This window comes from Protomyctophum parallelum (genome assembly GCF_964188405.1).
Source record: "Protomyctophum parallelum genome assembly, chromosome: 1".
Taxonomy (NCBI): Eukaryota; Metazoa; Chordata; class Actinopteri; order Myctophiformes; family Myctophidae; genus Protomyctophum; species Protomyctophum parallelum.
Window position 1 is genome coordinate 83,121,031 of NC_139697.1, and position 13,969 is coordinate 83,134,999.

Here is a 13,969-nt window from a genome sequence, read left to right on the forward strand (position 1 = left end):
GGGGCGCTTTTGAGGAACCGCGCTAGGTGCTAGCCCCTCCTATGCCCAGCTTTGTGTGTGTCTGTGTAGTCTGTGTACCCCATATAGAGCTGATGCTGATTTGATTGACTGAGCACGGAATGTGATGGTGATAAAAGAGCGCCCCTCACTTCACACGAGTGTGATTTTTCATTCTGCTCATCATGTCCCCTCGTCCATTGCAAACGGATGAGGGCCAGCCAGCCACTCAACTCAGGTAAATAACCAATAGCAGCAGGAGAGGGAGTGCTCTGTCTGTGGCTCTCCCTCACCATAGAGGCGGTCCGTATCACACACAGACACACTCACCTTCACATGTTGATGAAGTATTACGAACAGCAATCTGATCTACTGAGTGTGTGTTATTACAGCAGCGTCGCAATCAGGAACCCGGAGGTATATCGCCGCTCAGAGAGAGGAGGGGGGGCAGCCAGGTGACAGTCCGTCCGTGCAGGAGGACCACTACTAGGCATTTTCAACGTTCGTCGCTGGAAATTACGGCTGTTTTTGCCCTCACTCACCGTCACAGTAGATGCTACTTTGTTGTTAACTACATGCATTTCGACTTGATTGTTTAAGCCAGGCCAGCAGTCCACCATCAAGATGGAAAATGCGCACACTAAATCGGCGACTGAAGTTTTAGCCAACTTCAAGGTGAACGAAAACACCGGGCTGACACTCGAGCAAGTGAAAATCAATTTGGAGAAATATGGACCGAACGGTGAGTAGTAGTAGTGTATGTTTGTTTGTATTTTCCTCAGTCGAAGTTCAGAGTAGACGAATGCACATGATGAAAAGATGAATGAGCAAAATACAACCCGTGTGCTAGACGTAGACGGTAGATAGCCTATATCAAATTCCCTGTTGCGCACAGTCATGTGTCAAGTTCATTCATGTGGTGAAATAAAATAATATCGTGCATTTCTGTGTGCGTAAACTTATCGGCATTTGCAGCTGGGGCGCGTTGACTTATGCATGCACTGCACATCATCGTGGAGGGAAACAAATACACGTGTTTCTTTTACAAAATTGACTGAAACAATAATGAAGAATGGTGACTATGGTATTTCTTTAATGCGCCCGCCGCCTGAGGACCGCCGTTCAGTAGCTATCTAATCTATGTGCGCACCAGACACCATTAACGCAGTAAACGCACGAAGCACTCCTGTCCATGACTGTCCTCACTGTCATATAGCTGTTACAGTTTTAGGAGCGATTTTGATGACGTTGACTTGACCTACAGTGAATATATGCTGGCTACATGCCATTTATGTATATGTATATAGTGTTAACAATTATTATCATAACCTCATGATCTGCTGCAATGCATCTGTCGAGGAGAGAGAGTCTGAGAGACAGACGGAGAGAAAGACAAACGATTTATCACCCGTGCCTCTCACGCAGAGATAAGGAAGTGCAGTGCATGGGTCTGTTCCCCAGTGCAGAATATATAGTGGAGGAAGATGAACTAAAGATACAGAGGGAAAAAAAACTTGAACGACCTGTTTCCACTTTCAGAAATTGTATTCCACACATGGCTCATACTGATACTTCTCGATTTCAATTACACCATTAGAATGATATGTAGTGATCTGCACAACTGCAGTGATATTGTCATCAAGGCAAGGCATACATTGACCAGAGTCACCAGAAGTTGGCCAGCCTATATGGACTGAAAGGAAATGGCACCAATTTGAACAACACTAAAGTGTGAGGGCCCGGGCCTTTAGTTGCAATATTGCTTGGTAATTATTAATTAACCTATTGTCGAGCCAGAACAGATTATTAGATTTAGGTGGAGCAGATTTAATAGAGTTCTGCTGGGTTTGGTCAAAGCTAAATATAAGCCAGCCAGTTCTTCTTGCATTTTAATTGAATACTTTTTTGCAGTGGATGCTGCTGTGCTGAACGTGGTGTTTGACATTACTACCTTTCCTCCAGCCTGTCATTTGCATGTGTGCCCAGGCTCTAGAGTGGAGCAGCATATTGTCCCAGTCAAACAGAAGCCCTTTTGTTGCACTCTACCCAGTGGCTCGATGACTTCATGGAAAAAGCAACGTCTTGCTACAGATAGCATCTTTTTTGGCTTTTAGTTGTGAACTTCCTGCTTCTGCGAGTGTGAGACAGGCAGAACGCTAGTGAACACATACTGTAAATGTCGGAGGGAATACCCATTCCTTTTTTGGGTCTGAGTGTAGGTTATTTTTATCCCCTCCACAGTAAAATAATTTATCAGCAGTCTGCGTGTGTTTGCTGTTTTAGTGCATGTCACTGCCAAGTGATATATTGACTGCTCAATGGCTCATTCCCTCCTCTCTCAAATGTGTTAGTTGAGTTCAAGGACATTTGTTCCAACTAGCTTCGGTTAAAAGATAATTTGTGGTTGGTGCAATCACCTTACTCACTCAGACATTCAGTAGTACATTAAGCAGTAGGTGTCCCGTTGGTGGCAGGTAGAGACAATTTACAATTTACAATTTAGGCATTTAGCAGACGCTCTTAATCCAGAGCGACTTACATTTAAGCAAGAACAAAAGCATGGGAATACATCACATAAAAGCATTTATCATGAAACATGCGTAAGCTAAGAAGGTAACAGTGGAATATCTATATGATGAAACTATACATACACTATACATAATAAACTATACATATTCACTACTATGCTATACATATGTACTATGGCGTGCTATGACTATATACAATACAATTATAGTGCTGTCTACATAACATGCTATAAGTCTGTGTCAAATGCTATCTAAGCCAACAGAAATGCTATCTAAGGGGTTAGGGTAAGTGCTATGGGCCATGATGGAGTCTGAAAACGTGGGTTTTCAGGCTACGGCGGAAGATTGATAGAAGATAGAGAACTGCCGTCATTGTGTGTAACTAATTCAGAAATGCAACAAACATGCTATCCAATGTGAAACGGGTCAGCAGAGATTCCAGGTTTGCTGCGAATGTGACGTATGTGTAGGGCTATCCCTCAGAGGGTAGACCAGAGAGGAACATTTTTTAACAGCAGCAGCACTGCTCCATAGTGCCCACTTGAGGAGGCACTGACATTCTGGGATAATATCATGTGCTCGTCTCTGAGACTCAGAGACAATGTACACACACTTGATAGTTGTATGTGATGTGGTGTTAAACAGCCTTGACAGGATTTTCTCAACAGTAGTCATTTAAAAAAATTGCACTTCAGTCTTCATAAAGCCAGCACTTAAAATCTGAATGACACACACACACACACACACACACACACACACACACACACACACACACACACCACCGATAGTATGTCTTCCCCAGGAGTCTTGGTAAGGGTGAATTTGACCACTTGACCCCAGCATCCATAATCTTGGCAGACCATTTTCCCAAAAGCAGCAGATCTACTGTACAAGCTCATCTCTATGCAACACCCTGTGAGCTTGTGGATCGGCAAGTACAGAACCAACTCGAGTCCTAGAGTTGCAGATTTGGCATGATTTCCAGATACATTATTAGTTTATTCAAGGATGGTTAGATGGCATTTACTATTCTATCACACTACTGTAACATTATAGTGTTCATTAGTGACTTAAGTGTTAGAGGTTTTCCACTGGTACAGTTTCATCTTTATTAATACCTGCCGTGCATGCGTGCGCTGATAGTGTTATCATTATCTGATGAGTCTCACCACCTTTGGAAATTAAAATGTAAGAGCTACACACTACAGTATAGTATGTACATTTCCTGCGGACGATCACTTGAGCCTATTCTTAGATCCTTGAGGTCTGATGTCCGTCTGTCTCCAGGCCAAAGAGAGGTCATTGTGTTCTTTTGGGTGACCACAATTGGATTAATGTTTTTTTTAATGTTACTTTATGTCTAACAAGGGAAAACATCAAAGCTCAGCTATGGTTATCCATGTTGTTGCCCAATAATGTGGTCCAGTTTTCCATTGACGTTTTATTAGATCACTTAAAGTTGTTGTGTGTCGTGATGTGATCTTGTTCTTATTTGGACTACTGAATATGCTGGCTTGTGTGTGCCGCTTATCTGCACCCACTGTCGAGGTGCGTGCAAATAGGTATGCTCTGAAATTGTGCCGCTTATCTCTCATAATCTCATTAAGATTAATATGTTGCCTTCCCATGCCGTGAGAGGACTACCGAATGTGTGCTGAATACTTGGCTCTACTAGAACATCAGTGCTTTCATGTGTTGTTGCAGAGGAACCAAAGTAAACATAATGTCTAGTCCAGTGGTCCTCAACAGGTGGACCGCGGTCCACGACCGGACCGCGGCACACGTCTCTGCAGACCCTGAAGAAATGATAGAATAAAGAGAAAAGGCCTGGGCCGTGGCTCAGCGGGAGTGACCCCCCATCTCTCTCCCCATTTCCTGTCAGCCTACTGTCTGTCCCTCCATAACACATATCAAATAAAGGCGAAAGCCACAAAAAACATTAAAAAAAAGAGTTTAATTCTCTGTTGTATTTGATCAATGCCGAGAAACGCAATTAACACTCTGAATGTGTGTATTATGGGCCGGCATGTCATGATGACAATGTTGCGCTGACTGGCTCACTAGCAGTGACACATTCACACATTCAGTTGAATGAACAAAATTGGATTTTTGGAGGTGTGAATAATGAATGTCAAAGTGAAAAAATATATTTTCATACTCTGCCACCCCAGTGTTGGTTGGGATGGGACCCGGTTTGTATAGCTTGGTTTGACTGTACTAAACAGGCATAGTTGTTTCTAGGGGTGGGGAGCGAGGGGGCAGCCCCACCCCATGGGGCCCACGTGGCCCGCGACCCGCAATTTTATTTGCGTGCGCATGAGACTGGACCATGGTTTAAAAAAAAAGAAAAATTGTGGACCTTCAGCATTTCTAGTTGAGGACCTCTGGTCTAGTCCTTTCTGAGATGTTGGAAAATTGGCAAGCTTGTTCTGCCCATGTGGACAACCTGACAATGCAGTCTGCGGGTGGAGGGAAGTGCCTGACCTTCTATTCACATGTTCCATTTATGGTCCACTCTTATTGTCTTACACACACACACACACGCACACACACATGACTGACTATGCCGATATTGGGCTACTACAGGTCATGTTGTATCTACCACACAGTTTACATCAACCATTAAGCCCAAAATGATTCTATTTGTGAGATAATTTGTTTGTTCACAATGTTGGATTCTCAGTGACCACGACTGATTTCAGTCATTTGAATTCCATAGAAGCCAGCATGTCTTCTATGGAAGCCTATCTACAAGCTCTTTTGGAGTAAGCATTTCTTGGGTATTATTATTTCATCTGAAATTCAAATGGAACTAGAAAAAGTGCCCTTCTGGGCACAGGTCTCCACCAGGTCATCCACAGATCCGTGCAGTTGGCGCTATAACAGGCCGTTCTGGAAAGTTTGGGGCAGAGGTTCATCGTTGGCATCCAGGGAGTGTGTGTGTGCAAAATTTGGCATCGACCGGGTTAACGGTGGCCGAGATTAGCTGCTCACGGACGGACGGACACACACACACACACACACACACACACACGGACGGACCATAGACTGTAAAAAATATGGACAAAGCGTTCGCCGGGTCTAACATGAACGTAAAATGAAGCCTGTAATAATATGGTAATTCCTGATGTAAGTCGCCATCTTTCTAGATCCGTTTGGTACCAGCTGGCCATTGGCTGGCTCCGTTTTGGACCAGCTGGCCATTGGCTGCCCAGACAACGAGGCGGGACTTCCCCCCTTCTTCTCCGTTGGTTTTTATTTTGACTCGAGTGGGAGGGGAATCCCGATCATAGACTGTAACGGTAGCCACGCCCCTCAGAACATACGCGATTGTTTTTTTTCTTTATGGTCATTTTTTTTATTATTGGGACCATAATTTTCCAAAAAGAATATTATGACATTAGAAATGAGACTTTAAACTAGTGACTGGAAGAAGAAAGTATTCATGACCATGTTTATTAAGGTAATACAGTCTAGGTGAAGTTGGGCCAAAATATATGGGCCTCTATGGAGCTATGGGGCTTTTTTTTCCAGCGCCACAACAGGCCATTATATGAACTACCGATTTCAAATGAGGCTTCACGAAATATCTGGCTGACTGCCCCCCTGGGACGGACACACGGACGGACGGAGTGCAAAACATACTCTCCCCCCATGCCTTCGGCCTGGTGGAGACAATAATTTCCCTCTGTGAAGTGGGCAGTGGGCCCCTGCCTAGCTGTTGAATGTATCTGAAATCCTGCACTAAGTTGTCACTTGGATTCTTACCCCATACCTCTCTAGTTGTCAAACACCTTGTCCTAGTAGTTGGTGTTGAGTCACTGAGCCCCTAACATTGTGGCAACTGAAAACTGAAAATAGCAGATCTACAAGCTTGTCTGCGAATCATATACCTCTGCCATGTCAACATTAGGTTTTCTGTTTGCACTCACAGATCTGATCTTTGTATTATCTGTTTGATGTACAGTAACATATAGGTAGCAGGTTTGTATAATGTACACCTTGTAAACCTCGAGGAATGGTACAAATCTTTTTTTTTGGTTGAATCTCAGGTTGAATTGAATCATAGTAGAATCTCATTTAATGTAATGAAACGAGGGTCCGACATGAACGGATGCCTGAATGCCTGGGGCAGGAAATAAAAACATGTGGACAAGTGAAACCTGTCTGGACCTGCCCAGGTCAGGCAAGTACAGTACCAATTGAGCGCAATGTTTCGTGTTGTTTTTCATTTTGAATCTGCCTTTTCTGAACCTCTCTGCTTGAGCAACCTAGACTGCAACCAAAAGGGCCAGTTAGAACTTTACCTTCTCGCATTTGTACAGTGCATGGTGATCACTATGTCAGTTTCGCCCCGGTCTCATCAGTACCGTGTACATTGATGAAACTTCTTCAAAGCCACTGAAGCAATTTCACGCAAGGCCATATCATGTCTTGTGAAGTGAGTCATGTCATTAAAATTATGCTGGAGCCCTGCTGAGCATGTCTGTTTTGAAATGACTAGACTATAATACTATATCCGTTTCTGTCATATTGCTTTTAATCTCAACTACAATTCAATCTATTGATTGGTGTAAGATAGTCGACAGGCAATGGATTTATATATACAGTGAGAGAAATCTACATGTAATTCCAAATTGGAATCCTTTGGAATTACATGTAGATTTCTTATTATATTATAATAAGCCCTATAAATAGAATGGTGTTAATAGTAATACAGATATTTAAACCAAACTTTTAGGGGATTGCTCACTGACTGTTTCAGAAATCACACCCGTGTGAAGTAAGTGGTCCCTGGAACTTCCAGACCCACAGGAACAGGCCCAGGGTCTCGGCCTGGTTCCGGCGAGCTGCCCCACGTCCAAAACGGTTGAGAGATGACAGAGTTACCGTGTAGGTTCCCCAGGGGGTCCCTCTACTGTACTGTACTGTCACTGTACTGTACTGTCACACCCAAAATCATCATATATACAGTTAATGCGTGTGTGTGTGTGTGTGTGTGTTAGGCTGCGCAACTGTGACACTTGGTTGTGAAAACCAACCAAACGCTATTTTCGTGCTCAGACCCAGCCAGCCAGCCTTAGAGGCTATTGCATTGATGGGGTTAATAATAACTGTGCTACAAACATGATCTTGCTCAGACAGCAGCCATTTCATTTTCTTCTTTAATAGTGGAATTGTAAAACATAACAATGACCTTTTTATTAAACGTTCTTAATCAAAACATTTCCACATTGTGAATGTTGAAATAAACCGTGATGTGCACATAGTTTTGAGGAATCCTCTTGCCAGTGATTTAGGTCCTTATACCGTTTATTGACTCTGTCTCAAAGCAGATCGAAAACAGACTTCTAGCTGGAGCTATGAAGAATTGCGGTCTGCTGGGTAACACTGATCTTGAGGTTAATTTGAATGCATATAGAGCACAAGGCACAAATAAATCAGTCTTTTGTGGTGCTGTATCCCTAGAAGTCGATATACAAATGAAAATGTGCAGCAAGACATCTTCATGCAGCAGTCCCTGATTTAGTAGTGTTTTCTTGGAAGGTTCCTTGGCATTTCCTTCTTCAGCACTAAATTTTCAATTCAAAGGAGCTTTATTGGCATGAGAAATTATACGTTTACATTGCCAAAGCAAGTGTCAAAATATAAAAACAGTTGAAAATGGGGAAGTATACGGTTGGAGGGGGTAGCACAAGGCATTTTGTAAACTGCTATGTCACATTGCATCGTGCAGCTTTTTTGAAACATTTTGCAGTCAAACTCATTCATTCATTAAAAAAAAATGCATGTGTAAATTAAACTGTACAGTGTGAGCATGCTTGTAGAGCCCACCATTAGGTTGTTCACACAGCTGTGTCCAACGTACTGCTAGAATATTGACATTATAATGTCTGGAATTACCTGAACAGGTACTGCACAACACCGCAAAATATCCACTCACTGCTTCCTATTAACCCTATCCTTCGGAATGCCATGTGATTGTGAGCCAGGTCCAATGGCCTTCAACCACGACATCAGTGTCTGTCTGACCTAATTCATGATCTTGTAGCTGATTGATTGGAAGCTGATGAAGGCCGTTCACGGCCGAAACGTTGTCCTAATTTAATGGTGTTTTAACACAAATAAACACTGTTGGAGCACTGTCTGGGGTCCCCAGATATAAATGGCATTAAATGGGGGTCAGTAGCCTATGCATGACAAACTAAACTGGGCATCCTTTTCAAATGGGGTCTTGCCCTGAAAAGACCTCGACCTCGCGCGTGCAGACTCGGCCCCCAGCCTGGTACCCTAGTCAAAATATGGCCCTTGAGGAAAATTCATTGGGGAACCCTGGTCTATGTGCTACAAAGTAACTAGGATATAATTAGATGTCAAACCTGTCACCTCTATCTAGCAAAACGGCTACTTGTGTGAACACTGCCTCACAGCTAAATGTGTATTCGTAACACAAACTGTGTTTGTTCATATATTTTAATGTAGTTATGATGCCTGCAGGCCGGGCATGCTGTATCAAGGCCCTGCAGATTGCATAACAAGTTATTCTTGGTAGGTTGTGATTGTGGCACCGTGGAACGTTTGAAACTGTTTTCCTTGAATTCATGAGCCAAGTAGCCATGGTAACTGTTCTGAAAACGTTCTCATGTTTGAAGTGTGTGTGTGTGTGTGTGTGTGTGTGTGTGTGTGTGTGTGTGTGTGTGTGTGTGTGTGTGTGTGTGTGTGTGTGTGTGTGTGTGTGTGTGTGTGTGTGTGTGTGTGTGTGTGTGTGTGTGTGTGTGTGTGTGTGTGTGTGTGTGTGTGTGTGTGTGTGTGTGTGTGTGTGTGTGTGTGTGTGGAGTGATCCCATATCTTGCAGCACTGAAGGATGAATGGCAAGTTTCCTACTCCTCTCCCCTTTCTCTCATGGCCATGGGGCACCCACTCTCCACTGTTGTTGGCAACAGTCTCCAGGAAGTGTTTCCCCATTGCTCACATCACTGCTAAAGTGTAAACAAGCTGCCTCTTTTATTCATTGTCTGGCCTGGGAGGGGAGGAATGGGGAGAGGGAGAGACAGAGGTAGTGAAGTCAGTTTGCAGGAATGTGCTTGGGCAGGCCTGGGTTGACACGACCCAGATGACTGTGAGGGAATCCTTGGCAGAGGGAAGACGGGGAACCCCGATCAACACCTCCTCCAGCCTGCTCTCTCTCTCCCCTCCCTCTTTATTTTTCCTTTCTTCTGTCTCTCCCCTCCAGTATGCCTGCCTTTGTATCCAGCACTGGAGCTGCAGTCAGCCTGTCTGTCATAAAAAACATCATACGAGTATGGAAGGCAGAGTTGTCACCGGGAGAGGGCTCATGTCAGACTAGTGAAGCATGGAAAACAGTGGGACACATTTCTGCTGCTTTTGGCATAGAGCAAAAGTGTTTTCATTTAAGTCTAAGAGGGTCAATTTTTACATTCAAATTGACACTCTGGTCAGGACTTTCTTCTGTGTAGGACTTACGGGTGTAAATTAAACCGTTCTAAGCCTGACAACGAGCATAATTTCAGGAAAGAAAACTACTAACATGGATGGTTTGGCATGGATTTTGAGTGCACTTGTCTGTCTCATAATCAATTAATCTTCAGAGGTGGAGAAAATATACATAAATAAAATAAATTAATTTTAGTTTAAATGAAAATTCTAGTAGGTGGCAATTACCATTCCATGGGTCCCCAAATGATATGCCCCTGTCTGAAAATATGAAAACCCACCATGCAGCAAATGTGAAAAAATGGAACACAATGCTTCATCAACTATCATTACACAAGTTGATGATCTGTCCCAAAGCTAATGGTAGATATACATGTAGGATCTGGCCCACACAGCAAATTCCTGAGTGTTGTTTTAACTCTGAGAGTGTACCAATATAACCTTAAGGCAGTTACAAGTCCATATTTTTACACCGAGTTATGAACCTCAAGCTCGCTCAGTCTACTCTACGGTATGTGTTGAAGTGTCCCTGTGCAAACCCCTAACTGTTCCCTGGGTGCGGTGTTAATGGCACCCACTGTGCTCTTATTTGTAAATGCAGAGGACAAATTCCTCGTTTTTGTACCCTGCCAAAATACCAACAACAATAACAAATGGGTAAATTATAACACTGAGGCTTTTGCTGTGCAGGAAGCTGTTCAAATTCACTAGTTGTGCCGGGTTGCCTGAGGGCATTTTGAAATCAAAGTTTCCTAAACACAATAACAGGCCTTCATGCAGCCTACTCAAATAGCATAATTTCGGAAAAAGAGACGAGACCTCTGTGTACTTAAAAACACAATAGCCTCTTTGTGTTTTCAACAATGCACTCTCACTGAACCTAAAATAAAACTTAATTAAAAGACTATAATGCACAGAATTGAAATAATCAGCAAACAAATGTTCCACGTTGCTGTTTGTAATCTGGAACATTTTGACTGTGCCATGTGCCAACTTGGTCCTGTGTCTAGGATAATTTGTCTCTTATTCATTATGAAGTTCTTATTCAATCCGGTGGTCGTGATATAAAATATTCTTTCTGTCATAGCACATGTGTAATGTAAAGAGGGCTTTTAGAGTTTTGTTTTTGGAAGGAGCTTGTGGGCTCACGTCATGGCCTTTCCTTTTTCCACCTCCCCCTCTTCACAGGGTCATCATGTTTGATGGGTATGTAACACAGCTGAAAACTACTGCTTTAGTGTGGTCAAAACACAGTAACACACTAGAGAAACATGGGACTTATTTGAAGTCTACTTTTGTGTGTGTGTGTGTGTGCGTGCGTGTCTAAACTCTCATACACTATAAACAATATAGGCTTAAGCTATCAGCAGTTCTGTGCGCATGCAATGCGCACATGTAGGCGCATGCGTGCGACTGGTACTGGGGGAAAAAATCACTATTGCGGGAAAAAAGGGGGGTTTGCTCTGCAAGCTCCATAAATTTCACAGAGTGGATAATTGGGGCTAAAATCGTGTAGTGTGAACTCTGCATTATTAAACTAATACTTACTTGACCAGGGTCCGCTCTGTACTTCTGTACTGTACTGTGCAAGTCTCTTTGCCCCATTTTACAAGCTTAGATCTGTTATTTTCCGTGTATGTCCCCCCCCCCCCCCCCCCCAAAATAGGGACACATACTGTAATAGGGTTCATATTGTTAATTGCTCTTTTGTCTTTCTCCCACCAACACCGTCATTCCTCTACTGCATGGTGTGACATCAACAGAGCTCCCAGCTGAAGAAGGTAAATATAGATGTTTCCAGTGTGTGCTGTCTGCGATCCTCCTCCCTTTACTATCCGATTAATATTGTTCTGATAGGACCCATTGTGTTATTTAGGCCGGGAGGTAAACTTGGAGAGTGTACACAGCCTCAGAATCACACCCATAGACATAGACACTAGAACTCCTCTGTCAATACAGTACATGGATGTATCGCCTTGCTTCACAGATCACTCAAGCTGCTTAATACTTTGTAGATCCAAGTCAATACACCCTAGATTCTAGCCATGCATTTGTGTAAAAACATATTTTATGTATGTTTATTTATCAAACTGAAAAACAATTAACCACTTCAGCCCAAATATACTTGTTGTGTACAGTATGTCGAATAGACGAAAATAGCCGTTCTACCATGCACAAGTGTGGATCTGCTATTTTTGCATTATATTTTTATTTTTAAGAAATGTACACATTTGAACATTTTAGCAAGTATAAAACATTTGGAAACATTTTACATATCTAAAATGGGGACACCAGTTTGAAAGTGGATAATTCGGTTTTATGCTGGGCCTGTTGATGAACATTTGTGCATTTATTTTGTACCATGCATGTTCTAGGCAAATCGCTATGGGAGCTAGTGGTGGAGCAGTTTGAAGACCTCCTGGTCAGGATTCTGCTGCTAGCTGCCTGCATCTCCTTTGTAAGTACCCAAACCACTAATATAACCAGGTACCAATAAATGTCACTGCTCACCAATGACTGCACAGATCTTATTTTAAGACCGTTTTAAGACAGAGTTCACATTGGCCCCTTCTGCCTAATATTGAACCAGTTCAGAGTGTTTCCACTGAAAATTAATTGGTTTCTAGAACCCTAAAAGTTGGTTCGGAACTGGAACCAAAAAATGGCCGCTGGTTCCGTGAAAGTTTCCAAGAATCTGGAACGGAGCCAGTTCTAGAACCAAAGTTATTTTGGTGGAAAAGGGGCCCCAGTGATTCGACAAATTGACAGCCCTGGTATTTTGCTCTATATTTTTCATGTACATACATACCTCCCTGTATGGTCAGTACATTCTTCCCTGCTTATGAGTATACGTCAACTACATGCTTCCCTCCTCATGTATACAGTATACCTTGTGCACCTCACTGCTCATGTGCCTACTTCATATACATACTTACCGCCTCATGTGCATACTTCATATACTTCACTCTGCATTCGCAGCTCAGTGACCTTGTGGTCAGAGTGTCCGCCCTGATATTGGGAGGTCGGGGTTCAATGCCTGGCTGAGTCATGCTGCACCAAAGACTATTAAAAAACATTGTACCTGATGCAATGATTCATCCCTGCTTGGCACTCAAGGGTTGGATTGTGTTGGTAGTCCCTGCAATATGCTAGCGTCATGTCCAGGATGTACATATCCTCCTCATACCTCATGTACATCCTCCTCCTCATGTGCATATTTCATCAACATAATTCCCTCCTTGCGCACCTAGTTTTTATAATGTACATAATTAGTAATTACCTGCTCATGTGCATACCTCGTGTACATACTTAATACACACTTAACTGCTATAGATACTTCCTTCTCTCTGCCCAGGATTGATTGACAGGGATTCCTTCTATATGGGGGGATCAAGCATGTCTCAGGAAAAACGGGAAAATTCCCTATGACACAATGGCCTCAATTGGTGACACAAGTTTTAGGACTTTAACTGGGTCAGAGAGGGGTGTGAGCAGGGGAGGGCAATTCTGACTACATAATAACTTTTTTCCATCCATTACAGTGAGTCCCCGGTGCCTCGGAGTGGAGTTGCTATTTCTGAGAGTAGGAAAACGCTATTAAAATGTATATGTGACACAATATATCTCCTCTAACGGGCCGTGTGTGTGTGTGCTCTGTGCTGCAGCTTTTCCAAGCCAGATGCCTGGAGTCCAGGCGTGGGCTATAACTGCAGGGGTTTGCAGTGTGGGCTTACTTTTCCTAATGTGAATTGGGCTTCCCTCGGTTGTAATTTAAAATGCACTGTTTATAGTGGAACAAGGCCTCTGTCCTGTTCCATTGGCGCATGGCTCCCAAAGAGCCCTTGCAATATTGAGATCTGCCTTGCATGTTTTCATTCTTCAGGCCGGCAAGTCTCTCAATGTAATTCCCACTTAGGTCCTATACACACACAGACAGAGGTCTCTCTGAACTTGGATTCTTGGAACATTGATGAATTGAGCTCTCGCTG

General features: G+C 43.1%; 1 protein-coding gene across 2 annotated transcripts in view; it reads left to right on the forward strand.

Annotated features, from left to right (window-relative positions):
• Window positions 1-318: 318 nt before the first annotated feature.
• atp2a3 (ATPase sarcoplasmic/endoplasmic reticulum Ca2+ transporting 3) overlaps window positions 319-13,969 on the forward strand; it is a 68,158-nt gene continuing 54,507 nt past the window's right edge. For both annotated transcript variants that reach the window (XM_083779871.1, XM_083779872.1), the window contains exons 1-3: window positions 319-739; window positions 11,744-11,761; window positions 12,356-12,438. In XM_083779871.1, coding sequence (XP_083635997.1) covers window positions 622-739; window positions 11,744-11,761; window positions 12,356-12,438 — 219 coding nt within the window. In that variant the 5' untranslated portion in view covers window positions 319-621. The remainder of the gene's footprint in view (window positions 740-11,743; window positions 11,762-12,355; window positions 12,439-13,969) is intronic.